The sequence below is a fragment of the Bombina bombina genome, chromosome 1, assembly GCF_027579735.1.
Source record: "Bombina bombina isolate aBomBom1 chromosome 1, aBomBom1.pri, whole genome shotgun sequence".
In the NCBI taxonomy this organism is placed as follows: Eukaryota; Metazoa; Chordata; class Amphibia; order Anura; family Bombinatoridae; genus Bombina; species Bombina bombina.
The window spans coordinates 1,375,354,084-1,375,381,603 of record NC_069499.1 but is presented as its reverse complement, the minus strand read 5'-3'; the positions used below and the strand labels follow the sequence as shown (position 1 = coordinate 1,375,381,603).

General features: G+C 42.7%; 1 protein-coding gene across 10 annotated transcripts in view; it reads left to right on the top strand.

Annotated features, from left to right (window-relative positions):
* The window catches only part of TPM3 (tropomyosin 3), a 158,683-nt gene that overhangs the window by 41,614 nt on the left and 89,549 nt on the right, over positions 1-27,520 (top strand). For 3 of the 10 annotated variants that reach the window (XM_053704444.1, XM_053704442.1, XM_053704440.1), the window contains exon 1: positions 26,565-26,771. The exons of 5 other annotated variants lie outside the window; for them this stretch is intronic. In XM_053704444.1, the coding sequence (XP_053560419.1) occupies positions 26,634-26,771 (138 nt within the window). In that variant the 5' untranslated portion in view covers positions 26,565-26,633. Of the gene's footprint in view, positions 1-26,561; positions 26,772-27,520 lie in introns of those variants that run through there. 2 more of the 10 variants (XM_053704443.1, XM_053704441.1) reach the window with 2 other exon arrangements.

Sequence of the window (27,520 nt, the reverse complement as noted above, 5' to 3'; positions counted from 1 at the left end):
GAAAAAAGTAAGCTGAATCTAATTCAGTATATGCAAAATGTAACTATACCTAGCATAGTGTGCAAATTATATTCCACTAATTTAGTGTTGTAGGTTTTGACCCCTATAACTAGGTTGTTTCCTTTTATTCTCACATAATCCCTACTTATTTTCTTTATAAGTAACAATAAGGATCCAAAAGCGATACGCAACATATTTTATAGGGACAAAAAGGAGGAATGTCAATGAAATATCACCAGCATGTTTTCAACTCAATGTAATTGAATGTACAATTTAAATTTTGTTGTTACTATTTTCTACAATTTTGTTTTTAATGTACTGGTGTATTGCATATTTGTATCATGCATCTCCTCAATAAAAAAAGAAGAAAAAAAAGAATGGGGACATTGGCTTTAGAAACAAGAGGTATTTAAGTGAGGTTTCCAGGGTTTTGATTTCTAGGTCTTTGGGAAGGCACACATGGGTGGGCAAAGCTAGGAAGTTGTGGGGGGCCAGGATTACGGGAGATATCTCCAGCAGCTAGTATGAGCAAGAGAGAGAGGGAGGTAGTTATCAAGCCGTCTACTTTTCTGGCGTCGCCGGCCCAATACGCCCGCCTAAGCTCGCCTACCTTCGCCGCCGCGGACCTGAAAAAATACGCCTAAGTTATCAAATAAAGCTGTCAAAAAGCCGTGGGGCGATGAGCAGCGGACTGTGAGAGTTATCACTCATCCGATCTCGCTGCTCTTCGGCTTTTTCCCAGCTTTATTGCTAGCCTGTCACTAAGCACCCACACTAAACTACACTGTTCTATCCCTATACCGGCGCCCCCGGAGCCTCCCGCAACTCAATAAAGTCACTAACCCCTAAACCGCCGCTCCTAGACCATGCCGCAACTCTTATAAATGTATTAACCCCTAAACCGCCGCTCCCGGACACCGCTGCCACCTACAGTATACCTAGTAACCCCTATCCTGCCCCCCCTACACCGTCGCCCTCTATAATAAAGTTATTAACCCCTATCCTGATGATCCCGCACCTCTCCGCAACTAAATAAATAGTTTAACCCCTAAACCGCCGCTCCCTGAACCCGCCGCAACCTATATTAAACCTATTAACCCCTATCCTGCCCCCCCTACACCGTCGTCACCTATAATAAATTTATTAACCCCTAATCTGCCTCCCCTACACCGTCGCCCCCTATAATAAATTTATTAACCCCTATCCTGCCCCCCACTACGCCGCCGCCACTGTAATAAAATTATTAACCCCTAAACCTAAGTCTAACCCTAACCCTAACACACCCTTTATTTAAATATTAATTAAATAAATCGAAATAATATTTTTATTATTAACTAAATTAATCCTATTTAAAACTTAATACTTACCTATAAAATAAACCCTAATATAGCTACAATATAAATAATAATTATATTCTAGCTATCTTAGGATTTATTTTTATTTTACAGGTACCTTTCAATTTATTTTAACTAGGTACAATAGCTATTAAATAGTTATTAACTATTTAATAGCTTACCTAGCTAAAATAAACTGAAATTTACCTGTAAAATAAGTCCTAATCTAAGTTACAATTACACCTAACACTACACTATACTTTAATAAATTATTCCTATTTAAAAATAAATACTTACCTGTAAAATAAACCCTAATATAGCTACAATATAATTAATAATTATATTGTAGCTATCTTAGGATTTATATTTATTTTACAGGTAACTTTGTATTTATTTTAGCTAGTTAGAATAGTTATTAAATAAAAAAATGCCCTACCCTATTCTAAATTAAATAAAGTTCAAAGCTCTTTTACCTTACCAGCCCTTAAAAGGGCCATTTGTGGGGGCATGCCCCAAAAAGTACAGCTCTTTTGCCTGTAAAAGAAAAATACAACCCCCCCAACATTAAAACCCACCCAGCCAATCAGATTGAGCTCACATTCTATTGGCTGTTCCGATCAGCCAATAGAATGCGAGCTCAATCTGATTGGCTGATTCCATCCGCCAATCAGATTTTTCCTACCTTAATTCCGATTGGCTGATAGAATCCTATCAGCCAATCGGAATTGAGGGGACGCCATCTTGGATGACGTCCCTTAAAGGAGCCTTCATTCGTCGTAGTCCGTCGGTGAAGGAGGTTCCGCGTCGGCGGGAGGAAGATTCAAGACCCGGCTTGGAAGATGACATCGCCCGGATAGAAGACCTCTTCAGCGCCTCTTTGAAGATGACATCGGCCGGATCGAAGACTTTTCTTCAGCGCCGCCTGGATGATGACTTCATCGGATGGAAGATTTCCTCAGCGCCGCTTGGAGGATTAACTTCTTCCGCTCCGGATTCCACTTCGGTTCCATCGCTGCTCGGCTGACTGAAGACAAGGTAGGATGATCTTCAGGGGATTAGTGTTAGGTTTTTGTAAGGGGGGTTTGGGTTAGATTAGGGGTATGTGGGTGGTGGGTTTTAATGTTGGGGGGGGTTGTATTTTTCTTTTAGAGGCAAAAGAGCTGTACTTTTTGGGGCATGCCCCCGCAAATGGCCCTTTTAAGGGCTGGTAAGGTAAAAGAGCTTTGAACTTTATTTAATTTAGAATAGGGTAGGGCATTTTTTTTATTTTTGGGGGGTTTGTTATTTTATTAGGGGGCTTAGATTAGGTGTAAGTAGCTTAACATTGTTGTAATATTTTTAAAATGTTTGCAACTTATTTTTTTATTTTTTGTAACTTAGCTTTTTTATTTTTTGTACTTTAGTTAGTTTATGTAATTGTATTTAATTGTAGTTATTTGTAGGTAGTTTATTTAATTAATTTAATGATAGTGTAGTATTAGGTTTAATTGTAACTTAGGTTAGGATTTATTTTACAGGTAATTTTGTATTTCTTTTAGCTAGGTAGTTATTAAATAGTTAATAACTATTTAATAACTATTCTAACTAGCTAAAATAAATACAAAGTTACCTGTAAAATAAATATAAATCCTAAGATAGCTACAATATAATTATTAATTATATTGTAGCTATATTAGGGTTTATTTTACAGGTAAGTATTTATTTTTAAATAGGAATAATTTATTAAAGTATAGTGTAGTGTTCGGTGTAATTGTAACTTAGGTTAGGACTTATTTTACAGGTAAATTTCAGTTTATTTTAGCTAGGTAAGCTATTAAATAGTTAATAACTATTTAATAGCTATTGTACCTAGTTAAAATAAATTGAAAGGTACCTGTAAAATAAAAATAAATCCTAAGATAGCTAGAATATAATTATTATTTATATTGTAGCTATATTAGGGTTTATTTTAAAGGTAAGTATTTAGTTTTAAATAGGATTAATTTAGTTAATAATAAAAATATTATTTAGATTTATTTAATTAATATTTAAGTTAGGGGGCGTTAGGGTTAGACTTAGGTTTAGGGGTTAATAATTTTATTACAGTGGCGGCGGCGTAGTGGGGGGCAGGATAGGGGTTAATAAATTTATTATAGGGGGCGACGGTGTAGGGGGGGCAGATTAGGGGTTAATAAATTTATTATAGGTGGCGACGGTGTAGGGGGGGCAGGATAGGGGTTAATACATTTAATATAGGTTGCGGCGGGTTCAGGGAGCGGCGGTTTAGGGGTTAATACATTTATTATAGTTGCGGTGGGCTCCGGGAGCGGCGGTTTAGGGGTTAATATGTATAGAGTAGCTTGCGGTGGGCTCCGGGAGCGGCGGTTTAGGGGTTAATATGTATAGAGTAGCTTGCGGTGGGCTCCGGGAGCGGCGGTTTAGGGGGTAATAATTTTATTTAGTTGCGGCGGTGTAGGGGGGGACAGATTAGTGGTGTTTAGACTCGGGGTACATGTTAGGTGCAGACAGCTCCCATACAAATCAATGGGATGTCTGTCAGCAGCGAACTTGTACTTTCGCTATAGTCAGACTCCCATTGATTCCTATGGGATCCGCCGCCTCCAGGGGTGGCGGTTTGAAAACCAGGTACGCTGGGCCGTAAAAGTGCCGAGCGTACCTGCTAGTCATTTGATAACTAGCAAAAGTAGTGAGAATGTGCCGCACTTGTGTGCGGAACATCTGGAGTGACGTAAGAATCGATCTGTGTCGGACTGTGGCGAATCAGCCTCGCCACAAATACGCTGCGGAATTCCAGCGTATTTTAGGTTGACGGCTTGATAACTAGGCCCCAGAGAGTGATTTAAGATGAGGTACAGATTTGCAATATTGAGAGTGTTTTTGGGATGAAGTACAGGAAGGAGAGAGAGAGTTTAGGAATGTGTGATGTTCATAAAAAATGAGGTGAGGGTAAGAATGATGGGCCAAAAAATAGTGCAGGTGGTGACAGCGAAGAAGTTAATGAATGTAGTTTGTTATAGAGACAAGATGTGACGAAAAGAAACGTAAAGATATTGAGCATTTTTGCAAAAAGGAGAATCAGTGAAACACATATAGTACAGTATTACAACAGCACTTCCCTAGTGTCTTGTCTTTTGTTCAAACCTCGTTCTAATTCTTGTATAATTCTTTTGCCTAATTCTTAGTGCCTCACTAATAAAATGCTCACTTCGCTACTGCCTTGCAATGCTTCCCCATACAACTTATACATTTTGAAGCCACAGCAGTCAGCAGTCCACTAAATTAGTTAAAGGGACAGTCTACTCCAGAATTGCTCACTTCGCTACTGCCTTGCAATGCTTCCCCATACAACTTATACATTTTGAAGCCACAGCAGTCAGCAGTCCACTAAATTAGTTAAAGGGACAGTCTACTCCAGAATTGTTATTGTTTAAAAAGATAGATACTCCCTTTATTAACCATTCTTCAATTTTGCATAACCAACACGGTTATATTAATATTTTTTTTTTACCTCTGTGATTACCTTGTATCTTAGCTTCTGCAGACTGCCCCCTTATTTCAGTTCTTTTGACAGACTTGCATTTTAGCCAATTTGTGCCCTCGCATAAGTAACTCCACGGGCGTGAGCACAATGTTATCTATACGGCACACATGAACTAACAGCCTCTAGTTGTGAAAATATGTTTAAATTAATTTAGATAAAAGGTGGCCTTCAAGGGCTTAGAAATTAGCATATGAGCCTATCTAGGTTTAGCTTTTAACTAAGAATACCAAGAAAACATAGCAAATTTGATGATAAAAGTGAATTGGGAAGTCTGATTCAGGCCAGGTCAAAGTGATAGACAATAAACAGACAATAGAATTTGGAGGAGCCTAAAGGTATGTTGTTAGTCAACTTACACATTTTAAAGTTATAGTAAGAAATGACAAGGCTAATACATCCCAAAGCAAATGACAAGGCATTAAAATATCCAAGTAAATGCAGGACTTATTTAGCAGACTACAATCATATACCAAAAGTTACACAGAGTGGGAGAGCAGCAGAAAACAGAGGGGCTTGTAGTATATGATGTTACAACAGGGACTGAATTCACATACAAAAAAAAGAATATATATATATATATACTGTATATATATATATATATATATATATATATATATATATCACACACATACATATATTTTACACATCACTTAATACAATGAAAGCAATGTATTGCAGCTCAGCTGGTCTCTGCAGCATCTAGCATCTGACCTGCCACCACCTCCACTTCTGGGGTTATCTCTCCGGGATATCTACAAAAATCTTTCACAGCATTACGGCATTTCCTGTAGTGCCACAAAGGGGAAGTAAGTAGGGCAGCAGAAAAATGCAGAAAAACACATAGCAGGGTTCCACATTTCCCAAAATTCTAGTTATAGCTGGCTGCTATCGTTATTGACATTTCTGTATTCATCCATTGTAAAATAATCTGCAGGTTCCTAACAAATTCTGTGAGTCCTTGATATTCTGAACGGCTCCTATATTTCATATATATTTGTCATCTCCTGTGATACCCACTGGCTGCAACAGAAATCAAGGAGAGTTATTTAACAAAGGGTGTTATAAGGTTATATTAAAACAGGGATACTATCTATTCAGGTATGGTGCTAAAAGTATTATTTAAATGGACAGTCTACACCAAAATTGTTATTCCTTAAAAAGATAGATAACGCTTTTACTACCAATTCCCTAGCTTTGCACAACCAGCATTGTTATATTAATTTACTTTATAACATTTAAACCTCTAAATTTCTGCCCGTTTCTAAGCCACTATAGGTAGCCTCTTATCACATGCTTTTGATTAGCTTTTCACAACAAGGGACTGCTTATCCAATGTGCTCTCTCCTGCAGAGTTGTGCAGGACACAGCACTAATTGGCTAAAATGCAAATCAATAGATAATAAATTTAAAAAAATCTCCAATGAACACTAGCGCAGTTGTGGACTGGAAAGGGAGGCTGTCCCTGGAGAGCGGATGACGTCAGGCAGATACCCGGAAGGCTGTAACTCAATTGTGAGCTGAACTCTTGACTACCGCCAGAGATATCTAAGCCGGGAGTCTAGATGTGCCATATCTACTACTTTTTGTACGTTTTTTTTTATTTGTGTGTGCTGAATTGTTAAATCTACACTTGAGTCCAGTTGCACTGGGATTTTCTATTGTGTTAATAGATAATAAATAAATGGTAAAAAAATAAATTAATATAACCATGTTGGCTGTGCAAAACTGGGGAATGGGTAATAAAAGGGATTATCTATATTTTTAAACGATAACAAATTTGGAGTAGACTGTCCCTTTAAGCATAGGCCAGACGGATTAAGCTCCTCAGCCAAAAGGACAAAGAAGTAGCAGAAGCTCTCTGACCTCTGCGCTTCCCTGATTATACAACAAAAAGAGAGTTAGACTGTCTAAAATCCTTTGTCACCTGAAGATAGAACTTCAGAGCACAAACCACATCCAGATTATGAAGTAGCCTCTCCTTAGGAGAATAGGGATTAGGACACAAATAAGAAACGACTATCTCCTGATTGATGTTACGATCAGACACCACCTTGGGAAGGAATCCCAAGCCCGTGCGAAGAACATTCTTATCCGCGTGAAACACCAGATAAGGAGGCTCATGATGCAAGGCCGCCAGTTCAGAAACTCTGCGTGCCGATGCAATGGCCAACAGGAAGAGAACCTTCCAAGAAAGAATCTTTATGTCAAGAGAATGCATAGGCTCGAACAGAACCCTCTGCAAAACCGTAAGAACCAAATTTAAGCTCCATGGGGGAGCAGACTGCCTAAAGACAGGCCTGATTCTAGACAGAGCCTGAACAAAGGATTGAATGTCAGGAAGCTCAGCAACACTGATAGGGCCGAAATCTGTCCCCTCAAGGAACTAGCTGCAAGGCCCTTCTCCAAACCTTCTTGGAGAAAAAATAAAATCCTTGATACCTTCACCTTTATGGTAGATGTGTCGAGTGACAGGCTTCCTTGCCTGAACTAGAGTATCAATCACTGTTTCAGAAAAACCTCTCTTGGCTAGGACTAAGCGTTCAATCTCCACGCAGTCAGCCTCAGATAATCTAGATTTTGATGTTGAAAAGGACCCTGTTCCAACAGATCCCTGCGACAGGGTAACCTCCATGGCTGAGAGGAAGACATCCCCACCAGATCCGCAAACCACGTCCTCCTCGGCCATGAAGGAGCAATCAGAATGGATGACGCTCTCCTGCTTTATGTGTGCCACTATACGAGGTAGAAGTGGTAATGGAGGAAATATGTACACTAGATTAAACCCACAAAGCCACCGCCAATGCATCTATCAGCTCCACTTGGGGGTCCCTTAACCTCAATCCGAATCGGGGGAGTTTGCAATTTAAACGGGATGCCATGAGATCTATCTCTGGCGTCCCCCATCTGATACAGATCTCCGCAAACACCTTGGGGTAAAGAGACCATTCCCCCAGATGAAATGTTTGCCTGCTGAGGCATCCTTCAAGTCTATTATGGTCATGAACTGCCCCTCTTGAACTAGGGGCAAAATGGACCTGATCGTTTCCATTTTGAACGATGGAACAAACAGAAACTTGTTTAAACACTTTAGGTCCAGAATCGTGCGGAACGTGCCCTCCTTCTGCATGGGGTACTGGTACGATAACTCCTAAAGATGAGAGATCCCTCACACATTCTAGAAAGGCCTCTCTCTTTTCCGGCCTTGAAGACAGGTTTGAAACAAGGAATCTGCCCCTGGGCAGACGGGACCTGAACCCTATCCTGTAACCCTGGGCAACCACTTCCAGAACCCAAGGGTCCTGAACATCCCACAACCAGGTGTCGGAGAATAGAGACAATCTGCCCCCTACTCGGTCTACAGACCTGTCGGGGGCTGCCCCTTCATGCCGATTTTGTCTCGGCGGGCTTCTTGTTCTGTTTGGTCTTGTTCCAAGACTGAGCCGGCTTCCAGGCTCCCTTGGGTTTTGTGGCAGGCTGCTGACATTGGGCCTTGTCCATACGAAAGGGACGAAAATTAGAACCCTTAGGTTTAGCCTTCTTATCCTGGGGAAGGAAGGCGCCCTTGCCTCCCGTAACCGTGGATATTATCGAGTCCAGGCCTGGACCGAACAGAATCTTACCCTGAAAAGGTAAGGACAGTAACCTCAGCTTAGAAGTCATGTCCGCCAACCAGGACTTTAGCCACAAAGCCCTGCGAGCTAAAACCGGATAATTTGCATATTGGCATTGCAAATGAAAGAATTGGCTACCTTTAGAGCCTTAATCTTTCCCTGCACCTCTTCGAAAGAAGGCTCGCCTTCAATCATCTCGCACAAAGCGTCACACCAGTATGACGCAGTTCTGGCAACCACGGCAACAGCCGCAGCTGGCTGAAAAATAAGCCCTGTATGTTGAAACATTTTTCTTAACATGTTTTCCAACTTTTTATCCATGGGCTCTTTGAAAGAAGAACTATCCTCAAAGGGAATAGTGGTACGCTTAGCGAGCGTGGAGATAGCTCCATCCACCTTGGGGATGGACCCCACAGCTCGAGCTGAGCCTCCGGGATGGGGAAAAGCTTCTTAAAACTAGAAGAAGGGGAAAAGGATGAACCTAATCGCTCCCATTCATTCTTGATAATGTTCGCCATCTTAACAGGAACCGGGAAGATTTGGGCCACCACCCTGTCCTCATACACCTTATCTAGCTTAGGAATAGAAGGTTCGTCCGGAAGCTTTGGCTCCGGTACCTCCAGAGTAGCAGGCACTTGCTTCAGCAAAAAGAGCAAATTCTTCATCTTAAACCTATAGCCAGGCTCCTCCGCTGCTGGAGGTTTAGATGACATGGAATTCCGACCCAGAAGGGACCCCCTCCGAAGCATGGGAGCGAGCCTCATCGTCGTACCACTCCGCAGGAGCTTCCGAAGTAGATGAATCCTGGGCCAAGCCGCCCTGAAAGGCTCTACGCTTGCTCTTAGCAGAACGCGGTAAGGCATGGATCACCTTAGAGACTGCCGTTTCAAGTTGATCCACAAAGTCTGGCGGCCAAGAAATCTCCCCCAAAGGGGCAACAGTCTGACCCTGGGGCGCTGCATGTGGGATAGGGGACACAACCAGGGAACGCACCTCACCAGATGGAGAACCCTCAGAGGTGGACGGCTAAGTAGTACTAGACATTCTTTTATTTTTAGAAGTCGTAGTTGTTTCAAGGCATGTGAAACAGAGTTTCACGGGCTGGTCTACCGAAACCTCACAAAATACACAGGTATAAGACTTAGTTAAGGAGGGAGTACCCTCCAATGCGTCTGTATCCTCCATAGCTTTGGTTTAATTAGCAAAAGATAAAGAATAGGCACCTTTATCACCGCCAATGGCCGGGGCACTCACCACCTCCTATGACCAGGACTACAGAAACCGCTTCGTCTCCTCTGTCACAGATCAGCCGGTAATGCATAAACTTGTAGGACCGTCCCAGCCTAAGGAAAAAAACGTGCAAAAAAAGGCTGCATAAAACTCCTGGAAATGAACCAGCCTCGTCCCCCACATAACACAGCAAAGACACAATAAACATTATCAAGTACTTAATCCCTTTACTAGGAATATTAACTCTTGATTCATAAGATTAAAAAAATGCTCCACACTGTGGCCTGTCTTCTGTGTTATCATTATATAATAAAAAAATTAAACTATCTTACCAGAATCAACGCCATGGAACAGGAACATGGCCCTTCAAGTGTGACATGTAGTAGCATCGCTCCTGACATGGACTTGAGAGAAAAAGCAGTCTGCGAAACTCATCAACGCTGAGTGCTGTAAGAGCTATTAATATGAGTTGGGATGGTGTCACAGAGGAGAGCTCTCCCTGCATCTCCGGACTATTTCACCCAGGCCCTCAACTGAGAAGCTTATTAGGGCTAATAAAAACTCCTGTCCCGTAGCGAAGAGTAGTACTCCCCATAAGAGACCTCCGAAACTTCGGCACCTCTCAGCCATCCTCCTGTGACGAAAGGCAAAGAATGACTGGAGTATGAGGGGAGTGGGGGAGGTATTTAAGCCTTTGGCTTGGGTGTCTTTGCCTCCTCCTAGTGGCCAGGTTCTTAATTCCCAATAGTAATGAATGAAGCTGTGGACTCTTCTCCCCTTTAGATGGAAATATACATTTAAAGTATTTCCATTAAAAACACAATCAAATTGATTAAAAATGAATAAAAAACATAATTTATGCTTACCTGATAAATTTATTTCTCTTGTAGTGTGTTCAGTCCACGGGTCATCCATTACTTATGGGATATATTCTCCTTCCCAACAGGAAGTTGCAAGAGGATCACCCAAGCAGAGCTGCTACATAGCTCCTCCCCTCACATGTCATATCCAGTCATTCGACCGAAACAAGACGAGAAAGGAGAAACTATAAGGTGCAGTGGTGACTGGAGTTATAATTTTAAAATTTAGAACCTGCCTCAAAAAAGACAGGGCGGGCCGTGGACTGAACACACTAAAAGAGAAATAAATTTATCAGGTAAGCATAAATTATGTTTTCTCTTGTTAAGTGTGTTCAGTCCACGGGTCTTCCATTACTTATGGGATACCAATACCAAAGCTAAGTACACGGATGATGGGAGGGACAAGGCAGGAACATTAAACAGAAGGAACCACTGCCTGTAGAACCTTTCTCCCAAAACCAGCCTCCGAAGAAGCGAAAGTGTCAAATTTGGAAAATTTGGAAAAGGTATGAAGTGAAGACCAAGTTGCAGCCTTGCAAATCTGTTCAACAGAGGCCTCATTCTTAAAGGCCCAGGTGGAAGCAACAGCTCTAGTGGAATGAGCTGTAATTCTTTCAGGAGGCTGCTGTCCAGCAGTCTCATAGGCTAAACGTATTATGCTACGAAGCCAAAAAGAGAGAGAGGTAGCCGAAGCCTTTTGACCCCTCCTCTGTCCAGAGTAAACGACAAACAGAAAAGAAGTTTGTCGAAAATCTTTAGTTGCCTGTAAATAGAACTTCAGAGCACGGACCACGTCTAGATTATGCAAAAGACGTTCATTCTTTGAAGAAGGATTAGGACATAACGATGGAACAACAATCTCTTGATTGATATTCCTGTTAGAAACAACCTTAGGTAAAAACCCAGGTTTAGTACGCAGAACTACCTTGTCTGAATGAAAGATCAGATAAGGAGAATCACAATGTAAGGCAGATAACTCAGAGACTCTTCGAGCCGAGGAAATAGCCATCAAAAACAAAACTTTCCAAGATAAAAGCTTAATATCAATGGAATGAAGGGGTTCAAACGGAACACCCTGAAGAACCTTAAGAACCAAGTTTAAGCTCCACGGAGGAGCAACAGCTTTAAACACAGGTTTAATTCTAGCCAAAGCCTGACAAAAGGCCTGGACGTCTGGATGCTCTGCCAGACGTTTGTGTAAAAGAATAGACAGAGCTGAAATCTGTCCCTTTAGCGAACTAGCGGATAAACCCTTTTCTAAACCCTCTTGTAGAAAAGCTAATATCCTAGGAATCCTAACCTTACTCCATGAGTAACTCTTGGATTCGCACCAATATAAATATTTACGCCATATCTTATGGTAAATTTTTCTTGTCACAGGTTTCCGAGCCTGTATTAATGTATCAATAACCCAATCCGAAAACCCACGCTTTGATAGAATCAAGCGTTCAATTTCCAGGCAGTCAGCCTCAGAGAAATTAGGTTTCGATGGTTGAAAGGACCCTGAATTAGAAGGTCCTGCCTCAGAGGAAGAGACCATGGTGGACAGGACGACATGTCCACTAGGTCTGCATACCAGGTCCTGCGTGGCCACGCAGGCGCTATCAGAATTACTGATGCCCTCTCCTGTTTGATCCTGGCAATCAGCCGAGGTAGCAACGGAAATGGTGGAAACACATAAGCTATGTTGAAAACCCAAGGGGCTGCTAATGCATCTACCAGCACCGCTCCCGGGTCCCTGGACCTGGATCCGTAACAAGGAAGCTTCGCGTTCTGGCGAGATGCCATGAGATCCAGATCCGGTTTGCCCCAACGACGAATCAGTTGAGCAAATACCTCCGGGTGAAGTTCCCACTCTCCCGGATGAAAAGTCTGGCGACTTAGGAAATCCGCCTCCCAGTTCTTTACGCCTGGGATGTGAATCGCTGACAGATGGCAAGAGTGAGACTCTGCCCAGCGAATTATCTTCGAGACTTCCAACATCGCTAGGGAACTCCTGGTTCCCCCTTGATGATTGATGTAAGCCACAGTCGTGATATTGTCCGACTGAAATCTGATGAACCTCAGCTTTGCTAACTGAGGCCAAGCCAGAAGAGCATTGAATATTGCTCTTAATTCTAGAATGTTTATTGGGAGGAGTTTCTCCTCCTGAGTCCACGATCCCTGAGCCTTCAGGGAATTCCAGACTGCTCCCCAGCCTAGAAGGCTGGCATCCGTTGTTACAATTGTCCAATCTGGCCTGCGAAAGGTCATTCCTTTGGACAGATGAACCGGGTCATCCAGATTTAGCAAAGGGGACAGATCTGAGTAATCCCCGTTCCATTGACTGAGCATGCATAGTTGCAGTGGTCTGAGATGCAGGCGCGCAAATGGCACTATGTCCATTGCCGCTACCATTAAGCCGATTACCTCCATGCACTGAGCTACCGATGGGCTTGGAATGGAATGAAGGACACGGCAAGCATTGAGAATCTTTGATAACCTGGACTCCGTCAGGTAAATCTTCATCTCTACAGAATCTATAAGAGTCCCTAGAAAAGGAACCCGTGTGAGTGGTAACAGAGAACTCTTTTCCACGTTCACTTTCCACCCATGCGACCTCAGAAATGCTAGAATTATCTCTGTATGAGACTTTGCATTCTGAAAATTTGACGCTTGTATCAGAATGTCGTCTAGGTACGGAGCCACCGCTATGCCTCGTGGTCTTAGTACCGCCAGAAGTGAGCCCAGAACCTTCGTAAAAATTCTCGGGGCCGTGGCTAACCCAAAGGGAAGAGCCACAAACTGGTAATGCCTGTCTAGAAAGGCAAACCTTAGGTACCGATAATGATCTTTGTGAATCGGTATGTGAAGGTAAGCATCCTTTAAGTCCACCGTGGTCATATATTGACCCTCTTGGATCATGGGTAGGATGGTTCGAATGGTTTCCATCTTGAACGATGGTACCCTTAGGAATTTGTTTAAGATCTTTAAGTCCAAGATTGGTCTGAAGGTTCCCTCTTTTTTGGGAACCACAAATAGATTTGAGTAAAATCCTTGTCCCTGTTCCGATCGCGGAACTGAGTGGATCACCCCCATGATTAAGAGGTCTTGTACACATTGTAGAAATGCCTCTCTCTTTACTAGGTTTGTCGATAACCTCGAAAGATGGAACCTCCCTTGTGGAGGAGAGGATTTGAAATCCAGAAGGTATCCCTGAGATATAATCTTTAACGTCCAGGGATCCTGCACATCTCTTGCCCAAGCCTGAGCAAAGAGAGAAAGTCTGCCAGCAAACTAAATCCGTCTCTGGATAGGGGGCCCTGACTTCATGCTGTCTTAGGGGCGGGAGTAGGCTTTCTGGCCTGCTTGCCCTTGTTCCATGACTGGTTGCCTTTCCAACCTTGTCTGTATGAGCAGTAGTTCCTTCCTGTTTAGGAGCGGAGGAAGTCGATGCTGCTCCTGCCTTGAAGTTACGAAAGGCACGAAAATTAGACTGTTTGGCCTTTGTTTTGGCCCTGTCCTGAGGAAGGGCGTGGCCCTTACCTCCCGTAATGTCAGCAATAATTTCCTTCAAGCCGGGCCCGAATAAGGTCTGCCCTTTGAAAGGAATGTTAAGTAGTTTAGACTTGGAAGTTACATCCGCTGACCAGGATTTAAGCCAGAGCGCTCTGCGCGCCTGTATGGCGAATCCGGAATTTTTAGCCGTAAGTTTGGTTAGATGTACTACGGCATCTGAAACAAACGCATTAGCCTGCTTAAGGGTTCTAACTTTGCTCAAGGCCTCATCCAACGGCTCTGTGCGAATCGCCTCTTCCAGAGACTCAAACCAGAATGCCGCTGCAGCCGTGACAGGCGCAATGCATGCAAGTGGCTGCAATATAAAACCCTGTTGAACAAACATTTTCTTAAGATAACCCTCTAATTTTGTATCCATTGGATCTGAGAAAGCACAGCTATCCTCCACCGGGATAGTGGTACGCTTGGCTAACGTAGAAACTGCTCCCTCCACCTTAGGGACCGTCTGCCATAAGTCTCGTGTGGTGGCGTCTATAGGGAACATTTTTCTAAATATTGGGGGAGGGGAAAAAGGCACACCGGGTCTATCCCACTCCTTACTGATAATTTCTGTAAGTCTTTGTGGTATAGGAAAAACGTCAGTACACACCGGTACCGCATAGTATCTATCCAACCTACACAATTTCTCTGGAATTGCCACCGTGTCGCAATCATTCAGAGCCGCTAATACCTCCCCTAGTAACACACGGAGGTTCTCAAGCTTAAATTTAAAATTTCTGAATCCGGTCTCCCCGAATCAGAACCGTCACCGACAGAATGAAGCTCACCGTCCTCATGTTCTGCAAGTTGTGACGCAGTATCAGACATGGCTCTCGTGTCATCAGCGCGCTCTGTCCTTAACCCAGATCTATCGCGTTTGCCCCTTAATTCGGGCATATTATATAATACTTCTTTCATAACATTAGCCATATCATGTAAAGTGATTTGTAAGGGCCTAGATGTACTAGGCGTCTCAATCCTACGCATCTCCCGAGCGGGAGACGCAGGTACTGACACGTGAGGAGAGTTAGGCGGCATAACTTCCCCCTCGTTGTCTAGTGATAGCTTCTTTATCGGTACAGATTGACTTTTATTCAAAGCAATATCAATACAATTGGTACACATCGTTCTATTGGGCTCCACATTGGCTTTTGAACATGATGAACAAACAGTTTCCTCTGAATCAGACATGTTAAAACAGACTTAGCAATGAAAATAACAAGCTTGGAAATCACTTTCAGTAAGTTTTACAAGCAATATAAAAAACGCTGCAGCGCTTCAAAAATACAGATATAATTAAACAATTCTTAACAATAAGTGTACTATTAGCAGAGGATTGCACCCATTAGCAAAAGGATGATTAACCCCTCGATACCCAAAACGGATAAAACAGATATCAATTAAGATTTAACGCTTTTAATCACAGTCAGCACACTGTCACAGATCTGCTGTGACTGATTACCTCCCTCACAAATGAAATTTGCAGACCCCTGAGCTCTCTAGAGACGTCCTGGATCAAGGAGGAAGAAGCAGAAAGACTGTGCAATAATTTTAACTGCGCAATAAGGCGCTAAAACAAGGGCCCTCCCACTCCAATCACAACAGTGGGAGCCCTAATATAACGGTTTCCATGCAGAAAAATATGTTAGCCATGTGGAAAAAATCATGCCCAAAGCGATTTATCACCAAAGTACCTCACAAAAAAAACGAATAACATTCCAGTAAACGTTTTATTAAAAAACAACATTTTTCAATGTCATGCAAAGCTATCACTAAGCCTGCTACCAGTCGCTACCACTGCAGAGAAGGCTTAAGTATTATTTCAGTGTTAACAGTATTTTCTCAGTCAAATTCTAGTCCCTAGAATATAACTCGACTGCGCATACATTTATCAGCCTGATACCAGTTGCTACTACTGCATTTAAGGCTGTACTTACATCATACGGTAACAGCAGTATTTTCTTAGTCAATTCCATTCCCAGAAAATAAAGTACCGCACATACCTCATTTGCGGAGGACCCCGCATGCTATTCCCAGTCTGAAGTTACCCCACTCCTCAGAATGTCGAGAACAGCCAGTGGATCTTAGTTACGCCTGCTAAGATCATAGATAAAAAACGCAGGCAGTTTCTTCTTCCAAATACTGCCTGAGATAGAAAAACAGCACACTCCGGTGCCATTTAAAATAACAAACTTTAGATTGAAGAATAGTTAATAGTTAAGTAAAAACTCCAGTTCCTCTCGCGACCTCCTTCTTTGTTGAGGGTTGCAAGAGAATGACTGGGTATGACATGTGAGGGGAGGAGCTATGTAGCAGCTCTGCTTGGGTGATCCTCTTGCAACTTCCTGTTGGGAAGGAGAATATATCCCGTAAGTAATGGATGACCCGTGGACTGAACACACTTAACAAGAGACATTATATTGTATGTTCCAATGTATTTGGCTGGGAAGGGCTCAAAATATATATATATGTCTATATGTATGTATGTGTGCACATACATATTAACACATATAATTACATAGTACACATGTATACACATATATATATATATATATATATACACACACACACGTATACATACAGTCACACACTATATATATATATATATATATATATATATATATATATATATATATATATACATACTGTACATATACATTGAAGCCATAGAAACCTTGCTATATACCTATCCCCTTTTAAAACCTTTTAATATTAAAATGATACATATATATTTTAAAAAGTGTATAAATATATATATATTCTATATATATATATATATTCTATACACTCCGGATGAAGATAGAAGATGATGGATCCGTCTGGCGGTTTAGGGGTTAATAGGTTATTTAGGGTTATTGATTAGGTTTACTGCGATGTGGGTGGTTGGCGGTTAATATTTTAATTATGTTATTTGCGGATAAGGGATTAATTACTTTATTGTTTTGCAATATGGGGGTTGACGGTTTAGGTGTTTGTTAATACTTTGTGCGGGAGGTTAAGTTTTTTTTTGTTATACTTCATGGGGGCGGTTACGTGTTTATTAGTTATTTTGTTCGGGCTAATTCGTGTTTTTTTTTAAGGGTTCGGGTTTGCTTACGCTGCATACAGGGGGATTCTTTTGGCTGCACGCGCAGCCAACATTCCTTTAAGGATGTGTGCGCAACTTGTGACACTGACGGACGCGTTACCAACGCGATTATAGATATTTCAATAACAAAATGTAAGATTAGTAATTCTTCATGTGCGCTAACCTGACACTGCATTAGACCTAAATTGAAAACCATGACCACGTTATGCATGTTTTATAATCCTATGTTCTTCTGCGCTTTCATTGACTTCTATGGAGAGAAAACGTTAACGTGGTTGTGAAATGCAAACTTTTTACATTCAACTTGTAATATGCACATTACTTTTGCGAAGTTTACGCTAGGAGCAAGCACTAAGGGCTAGATTTATCACAGCTGAGGCGTACAGGGGCACGTATACGCGCCCCTGTACGCCTTAGCTCGCCTGTGGCGGGGCGAAATTACCTGCAGGTATTTAACATTGCACACGAGCTCAATTTTGCGCTCTCCTGCAATCCCCCCCCCCCTGCCCGCACACAGCCAATCACGCACGGGCAGGAGCTGTCAATCTCCTCGGTCGGACTCGACCGAGGAGATTGAATTTCGCCACCTTAGAGGTGGCGAAGAGCTTAGGGAAGCAGCGGTCTAGTGACCGCTGCTTGATAAATCAAGGTGAGCAAGTTCTTGTGAGAACTTGCAGCCGTAGGGGCTTGATAAATCTAGCCCTAAATAGCGCTCCACGGGCTGGTCTACCGAAACCTCACAAAATACACAGGTATAAGACTTAGTTAAGGAGGGAGTACCCTCCAATGCGTCTGTATCCTCCATAGCTTTGGTTTAATTAGCAAAAGATAAAGAATAGGCACCTTTATCACCGCCAATGGCCGGGGCACTCACCACCTCCTATGACCAGGACTACAGAAACCGCTTCGTCTCCTCTGTCACAGATCAGCCGGTAATGCATAAACTTGTAGGACCGTCCCAGCCTAAGGAAAAAAACGTGCAAAAAAAGGCTGCATAAAACTCCTGGAAATGAACCAGCCTCGTCCCCCACATAACACAGCAAAGACACAATAAACATTATCAAGTACTTAATCCCTTTACTAGGAATATTAACTCTTGATTCATAAGATTAAAAAAATGCTCCACACTGTGGCCTGTCTTCTGTGTTATCATTATATAATAAAAAAATTAAACTATCTTACCAGAATCAACGCCATGGAACAGGAACATGGCCCTTCAAGTGTGACATGTAGTAGCATCGCTCCTGACATGGACTTGAGAGAAAAAGCAGTCTGCGAAACTCATCAACGCTGAGTGCTGTAAGAGCTATTAATATGAGTTGGGATGGTGTCACAGAGGAGAGCTCTCCCTGCATCTCCGGACTCTTTCACCCAGGCCCTCAACTGAGAAGCTTATTAGGGCTAATAAAAACTCCTGTCCCGTAGCGAAGAGTAGTACTCCCCATAAGAGACCTCCGAAACTTCGGCACCTCTCAGCCATCCTCCTGTGACGAAAGGCAAAGAATGACTGGAGTATGAGGGGAGTGGGGGAGGTATTTAAGCCTTTGGCTTGGGTGTCTTTGCCTCCTCCTAGTGGCCAGGTTCTTAATTCCCAATAGTAATGAATGAAGCTGTGGACTCTTCTCCCCTTTAGATGGAAATATACATTTAAAGTATTTCCATTAAAAACACAATCAAATTGATTAAAAATGAATAAAAAACATAATTTATGCTTACCTGATAAATTTATTTCTCTTGTAGTGTGTTCAGTCCACGGGTCATCCATTACTTATGGGATATATTCTCCTTCCCAACAGGAAGTTGCAAGAGGATCACCCAAGCAGAGCTGCTACATAGCTCCTCCCCTCACATGTCATATCCAGTCATTCGACCGAAACAAGACGAGAAAGGAGAAACTATAAGGTGCAGTGGTGACTGGAGTTATAATTTTAAAATTTAGAACCTGCCTCAAAAAAGACAGGGCGGGCCGTGGACTGAACACACTAAAAGAGAAATAAATTTATCAGGTAAGCATAAATTATGTTTTCTCTTGTTAAGTGTGTTCAGTCCACGGGTCTTCCATTACTTATGGGATACCAATACCAAAGCTAAGTACACGGATGATGGGAGGGACAAGGCAGGAACATTAAACAGAAGGAACCACTGCCTGTAGAACCTTTCTCCCAAAACCAGCCTCCGAAGAAGCGAAAGTGTCAAATTTGGAAAATTTGGAAAAGGTATGAAGTGAAGACCAAGTTGCAGCCTTGCAAATCTGTTCAACAGAGGCCTCATTCTTAAAGGCCCAGGTGGAAGCAACAGCTCTAGTGGAATGAGCTGTAATTCTTTCAGGAGGCTGCTGTCCAGCAGTCTCATAGGCTAAACGTATTATGCTACGAAGCCAAAAAGAGAGAGAGGTAGCCGAAGCCTTTTGACCCCTCCTCTGTCCAGAGTAAACGACAAACAGAAAAGAAGTTTGTCGAAAATCTTTAGTTGCCTGTAAATAGAACTTCAGAGCACGGACCACGTCTAGATTATGCAAAAGACGTTCATTCTTTGAAGAAGGATTAGGACATAACGATGGAACAACAATCTCTTGATTGATATTCCTGTTAGAAACAACCTTAGGTAAAAACCCAGGTTTAGTACGCAGAACTACCTTGTCTGAATGAAAGATCAGATAAGGAGAATCACAATGTAAGGCAGATAACTCAGAGACTCTTCGAGCCGAGGAAATAGCCATCAAAAACAAAACTTTCCAAGATAAAAGCTTAATATCAATGGAATGAAGGGGTTCAAACGGAACACCCTGAAGAACCTTAAGAACCAAGTTTAAGCTCCACGGAGGAGCAACAGCTTTAAACACAGGTTTAATTCTAGCCAAAGCCTGACAAAAGGCCTGGACGTCTGGATGCTCTGCCAGACGTTTGTGTAAAAGAATAGACAGAGCTGAAATCTTTCCCTTTTAGCGAACTAGCGGATAAACCCTTTTCTAAACCCTCTTGTAGAAAAGCTAATATCCTAGGAATCCTAACCTTACTCCATGAGTAACTCTTGGATTCGCACCAATATAAATATTTACGCCATATCTTATGGTAAATTTTTCTTGTCACAGGTTTCCGAGCCTGTATTAATGTATCAATAACCCAATCCGAAAACCCACGCTTTGATAGAATCAAGCGTTCAATTTCCAGGCAGTCAGCCTCAGAGAAATTAGGTTTCGATGGTTGAAAGGACCCTGAATTAGAAGGTCCTGCCTCAGAGGAAGAGACCATGGTGGACAGGACGACATGTCCACTAGGTCTGCATACCAGGTCCTGCGTGGCCACGCAGGCGCTATCAGAATTACTGATGCCCTCTCCTGTTTGATCCTGGCAATCAGCCGAGGTAGCAACGGAAATGGTGGAAACACATAAGCTATGTTGAAAACCCAAGGGGCTGCTAATGCATCTACCAGCACCGCTCCCGGGTCCCTGGACCTGGATCCGTAACAAGGAAGCTTCGCGTTCTGGCGAGATGCCATGAGATCCAGATCCGGTTTGCCCCAACGACGAATCAGTTGAGCAAATACCTCCGGGTGAAGTTCCCACTCTCCCGGATGAAAAGTCTGGCGACTTAGGAAATCCGCCTCCCAGTTCTTTACGCCTGGGATGTGAATCGCTGACAGATGGCAAGAGTGAGACTCTGCCCAGCGAATTATCTTCGAGACTTCCAACATCGCTAGGGAACTCCTGGTTCCCCCTTGATGATTGATGTAAGCCACAGTCGTGATATTGTCCGACTGAAATCTGATGAACCTCAGCTTTGCTAACTGAGGCCAAGCCAGAAGAGCATTGAATATTGCTCTTAATTCTAGAATGTTTATTGGGAGGAGTTTCTCCTCCTGAGTCCACGATCCCTGAGCCTTCAGGGAATTCCAGACTGCTCCCCAGCCTAGAAGGCTGGCATCCGTTGTTACAATTGTCCAATCTGGCCTGCGAAAGGTCATTCCTTTGGACAGATGAACCGGGTCATCCAGATTTAGCAAAGGGGACAGATCTGAGTAATCCCCGTTCCATTGACTGAGCATGCATAGTTGCAGTGGTCTGAGATGCAGGCGCGCAAATGGCACTATGTCCATTGCCGCTACCATTAAGCCGATTACCTCCATGCACTGAGCTACCGATGGGCTTGGAATGGAATGAAGGACACGGCAAGCATTGAGAATCTTTGATAACCTGGACTCCGTCAGGTAAATCTTCATCTCTACAGAATCTATAAGAGTCCCTAGAAAAGGAACCCGTGTGAGTGGTAACAGAGAACTCTTTTCCACGTTCACTTTCCACCCATGCGACCTCAGAAATGCTAGAATTATCTCTGTATGAGACTTTGCATTCTGAAAATTTGACGCTTGTATCAGAATGTCGTCTAGGTACGGAGCCACCGCTATGCCTCGTGGTCTTAGTACCGCCAGAAGTGAGCCCAGAACCTTCGTAAAAATTCTCGGGGCCGTGGCTAACCCAAAGGGAAGAGCCACAAACTGGTAATGCCTGTCTAGAAAGGCAAACCTTAGGTACCGATAATGATCTTTGTGAATCGGTATGTGAAGGTAAGCATCCTTTAAGTCCACCGTGGTCATATATTGACCCTCTTGGATCATGGGTAGGATGGTTCGAATGGTTTCCATCTTGAACGATGGTACCCTTAGGAATTTGTTTAAGATCTTTAAGTCCAAGATTGGTCTGAAGGTTCCCTCTTTTTTGGGAACCACAAATAGATTTGAGTAAAATCCTTGTCCCTGTTCCGATCGCGGAACTGAGTGGATCACCCCCATGATTAAGAGGTCTTGTACACATTGTAGAAATGCCTCTCTCTTTACTAGGTTTGTCGATAACCTCGAAAGATGGAACCTCCCTTGTGGAGGAGAGGATTTGAAATCCAGAAGGTATCCCTGAGATATAATCTTTAACGTCCAGGGATCCTGCACATCTCTTGCCCAAGCCTGAGCAAAGAGAGAAAGTCTGCCAGCAAACTAAATCCGTCTCTGGATAGGGGGCCCTGACTTCATGCTGTCTTAGGGGCGGGAGTAGGCTTTCTGGCCTGCTTGCCCTTGTTCCATGACTGGTTGCCTTTCCAACCTTGTCTGTAACGAGCAGTAGTTCCTTCCTGTTTTGGAGCGGAGGAAGTCGATGCTGCTCCTGCCTTGAAGTTACGAAAGGCACGAAAATTAGACTGTTTGGCCTTTGTTTTGGCCCTGTCCTGAGGAAGGGCGTGGCCCTTACCTCCCGTAATGTCAGCAATAATTTCCTTCAAGCCGGGCCCGAATAAGGTCTGCCCTTTGAAAGGAATGTTAAGTAGTTTAGACTTGGAAGTTACATCCGCTGACCAGGATTTAAGCCAGAGCGCTCTGCGCGCCTGTATGGCGAATCCGGAATTTTTAGCCGTAAGTTTGGTTAGATGTACTACGGCATCTGAAACAAACGCATTAGCCTGCTTAAGGGTTCTAACTTTGCTCAAGGCCTCATCCAACGGCTCTGTGCGAATCGCCTCTTCCAGAGACTCAAACCAGAATGCCGCTGCAGCCGTGACAGGCGCAATGCATGCAAGTGGCTGCAATATAAAACCCTGTTGAACAAACATTTTCTTAAGATAACCCTCTAATTTTGTATCCATTGGATCTGAGAAAGCACAGCTATCCTCCACCGGGATAGTGGTACGCTTGGCTAACGTAGAAACTGCTCCCTCCACCTTAGGGACCGTCTGCCATAAGTCTCGTGTGGTGGCGTCTATAGGGAACATTTTTCTAAATATTGGGGGAGGGGAAAAAGGCACACCGGGTCTATCCCACTCCTTACTGATAATTTCTGTAAGTCTTTGTGGTATAGGAAAAACGTCAGTACACACCGGTACCGCATAGTATCTATCCAACCTACACAATTTCTCTGGAATTGCCACCGTGTCGCAATCATTCAGAGCCGCTAATACCTCCCCTAGTAACACACGGAGGTTCTCAAGCTTAAATTTAAAATTTCTGAATCCGGTCTCCCCGAATCAGAACCGTCACCGACAGAATGAAGCTCACCGTCCTCATGTTCTGCAAGTTGTGACGCAGTATCAGACATGGCTCTCGTGTCATCAGCGCGCTCTGTCCTTAACCCAGATCTATCGCGTTTGCCCCTTAATTCGGGCATATTATATAATACTTCTTTCATAACATTAGCCATATCATGTAAAGTGATTTGTAAGGGCCTAGATGTACTAGGCGTCTCAATCCTACGCATCTCCCGAGCGGGAGACGCAGGTACTGACACGTGAGGAGAGTTAGGCGGCATAACTTCCCCCTCGTTGTCTAGTGATAGCTTCTTTATCGGTACAGATTGACTTTTATTCAAAGCAATATCAATACAATTGGTACACATCGTTCTATTGGGCTCCACATTGGCTTTTGAACATGATGAACAAACAGTTTCCTCTGAATCAGACATGTTAAAACAGACTTAGCAATGAAAATAACAAGCTTGGAAATCACTTTCAGTAAGTTTTACAAGCAATATAAAAAACGCTGCAGCGCTTCAAAAATACAGATATAATTAAACAATTCTTAACAATAAGTGTACTATTAGCAGAGGATTGCACCCATTAGCAAAAGGATGATTAACCCCTCGATACCCAAAACGGATAAAACAGATATCAATTAAGATTTAACGCTTTTAATCACAGTCAGCACACTGTCACAGATCTGCTGTGACTGATTACCTCCCTCACAAATGAAATTTGCAGACCCCTGAGCTCTCTAGAGACGTCCTGGATCAAGGAGGAAGAAGCAGAAAGACTGTGCAATAATTTTAACTGCGCAATAAGGCGCTAAAACAAGGGCCCTCCCACTCCAATCACAACAGTGGGAGCCCTAATATAACGGTTTCCATGCAGAAAAATATGTTAGCCATGTGGAAAAAATCATGCCCAAAGCGATTTATCACCAAAGTACCTCACAAAAAAAACGAATAACATTCCAGTAAACGTTTTATTAAAAAACAACATTTTTCAATGTCATGCAAAGCTATCACTAAGCCTGCTACCAGTCGCTACCACTGCAGAGAAGGCTTAAGTATTATTTCAGTGTTAACAGTATTTTCTCAGTCAAATTCTAGTCCCTAGAATATAACTCGACTGCGCATACATTTATCAGCCTGATACCAGTTGCTACTACTGCATTTAAGGCTGTACTTACATCATACGGTAACAGCAGTATTTTCTTAGTCAATTCCATTCCCAGAAAATAAAGTACCGCACATACCTCATTTGCGGAGGACCCCGCATGCTATTCCCAGTCTGAAGTTACCCCACTCCTCAGAATGTCGAGAACAGCCAGTGGATCTTAGTTACGCCTGCTAAGATCATAGATAAAAAACGCAGGCAGTTTCTTCTTCCAAATACTGCCTGAGATAGAAAAACAGCACACTCCGGTGCCATTTAAAATAACAAACTTTAGATTGAAGAATAGTTAATAGTTAAGTAAAAACTCCAGTTCCTCTCGCGACCTCCTTCTTTGTTGAGGGTTGCAAGAGAATGACTGGGTATGACATGTGAGGGGAGGAGCTATGTAGCAGCTCTGCTTGGGTGATCCTCTTGCAACTTCCTGTTGGGAAGGAGAATATATCCCGTAAGTAATGGATGACCCGTGGACTGAACACACTTAACAAGAGACATTATATTGTATGTTCCAATGTATTTGGCTGGGAAGGGCTCAAAATATATATATATGTCTATATGTATGTATGTGTGCACATACATATTAACACATATAATTACATAGTACACATGTATACACATATATATATATATATATACACACACACACGTATACATACAGTCACACACTATATATATATATATATATATATATATATATATATATATATATATATACATACTGTACATATACATTGAAGCCATAGAAACCTTGCTATATACCTATCCCCTTTTAAAACCTTTTAATATTAAAATGATACATATATATTTTAAAAAGTGTATAAATATATATATATTCTATATATATATATATATTCTATACACTCCGGATGAAGATAGAAGATGATGGATCCGTCTGGCGGTTTAGGGGTTAATAGGTTATTTAGGGTTATTGATTAGGTTTACTGCGATGTGGGTGGTTGGCGGTTAATATTTTAATTATGTTATTTGCGGATAAGGGATTAATTACTTTATTGTTTTGCAATATGGGGGTTGACGGTTTAGGTGTTTGTTAATACTTTGTGCGGGAGGTTAAGTTTTTTTTTGTTATACTTCATGGGGGCGGTTACGTGTTTATTAGTTATTTTGTTCGGGCTAATTCGTGTTTTTTTTTAAGGGTTCGGGTTTGCTTACGCTGCATACAGGGGGATTCTTTTGGCTGCACGCGCAGCCAACATTCCTTTAAGGATGTGTGCGCAACTTGTGACACTGACGGACGCGTTACCAACGCGATTATAGATATTTCAATAACAAAATGTAAGATTAGTAATTCTTCATGTGCGCTAACCTGACACTGCATTAGACCTAAATTGAAAACCATGACCACGTTATGCATGTTTTATAATCCTATGTTCTTCTGCGCTTTCATTGACTTCTATGGAGAGAAAACGTTAACGTGGTTGTGAAATGCAAACTTTTTACATTCAACTTGTAATATGCACATTACTTTTGCGAAGTTTACGCTAGGAGCAAGCACTAAGGGCTAGATTTATCACAGCTGAGGCGTACAGGGGCACGTATACGCGCCCCTGTACGCCTTAGCTCGCCTGTGGCGGGGCGAAATTACCTGCAGGTATTTAACATTGCACACGAGCTCAATTTTGCGCTCTCCTGCAATCCCCCCCCCTGCCCGCACACAGCCAATCACGCACGGGCAGGAGCTGTCAATCTCCTCGGTCGGACTCGACCGAGGAGATTGAATTTCGCCACCTTAGAGGTGGCGAAGAGCTTAGGGAAGCAGCGGTCTAGTGACCGCTGCTTGATAAATCAAGGTGAGCAAGTTCTTGTGAGAACTTGCAGCCGTAGGGGCTTGATAAATCTAGCCCTAAATAGCGCTCCTCTTGAAATCTGGCCCTATATGTTTAACAGAGTATCAGTGAAAAAATACTCTAACACAATGGGTTGGCCTACAATGAGAACTATCATAAATGTGTCTGCAGTACCATAATAAGCATAAAATCAGTCCAAAATACTGAAACTGCAAAAGAGACCCCAAACTTTGTCATCGGTGTTGCCTTCCCTTTGACTCAATCTGAAATGTGCACTATGCAGCTTCTTCACACTGCACTTCCACCTCCAATCACCAGAGTGCAGAGTCTCGCTCACGCATAGCGCTTCCTGAATTTAAGGGAGTGGTCACCGGAAGCGAGGGGCGCGCGGGGAGCGGAAGTGCCCGGATAGTCATTCAGTCAGAGAGAGGGAGAGGGAGACACAGGGAGCGCGGAAATGTCGGGCGGAGGAATGACCAGCATTGAGGCAGTAAAGAGGAAGATTCAGGTCCTGCAACAACAAGCGGACGATGCGGAGGAGAGAGCTGAGAGACTGCAACGTGAAGTAGAAGGAGAAAAGCGTGCCCGAGAGACGGTGAGATAAAAAAAGACTTGACAGGCGGGGTGAAAGACAGATGATAGTCAGAAACAAAAGCGGGATGGTTAGAAAGAACAATAGATTTAACTTGGAAATTGACGATTGGTTTTGTGTGTATAGATAATCAGCTGATGAATGAAAAGTGCAGGGGAGATGTGAGGTGAGGGGTGTGTGATACAGCCGCCAGTTAGAATGGGACAGGTTGAAAGATCGCTAGTAAACGTAGCTCAAAGGAGTGTGGCGAGAAAGGTAAAAAATATGCGAAAGGGAGGATGCTCGGTTGTTGAGCGGACAGTAGGTTTACTAGCGGATGTGACGTTATGAATCTAATGAGGGTGTGATGGTAAAACCCAGAAAAACATGGGGGCATTCAAGGGGAGTGGTGGGTACACCAGTTAATTGCGAAAGTGCATTGTATTTTGAAAGGATCATATAAATCATAAAATGCTGGGATAATGTGGGCAAAGGGTTGGCTGTTATCATATATGCCAGCCAAAGTGGACAACATACTCAGGCATATCCTATGCAGCTGTATGTTCCTCATAAGTATAGTCAGGAATGAAACTCTGGCTGTTAGATGTAACCTGATTATATGTGCAGTGAGATTTTCTAGGTAAAAAAGATTTTAGTAGGGTGGTTTGAGGTAGAAGCCCTGTGAATAAAGATTTATAAGAAGCCATAACTTAGTGTACAGTAGCTTCTGTTACTGCTAAGCATATTCCAGATGAGGTTAGACACAGCTTTTA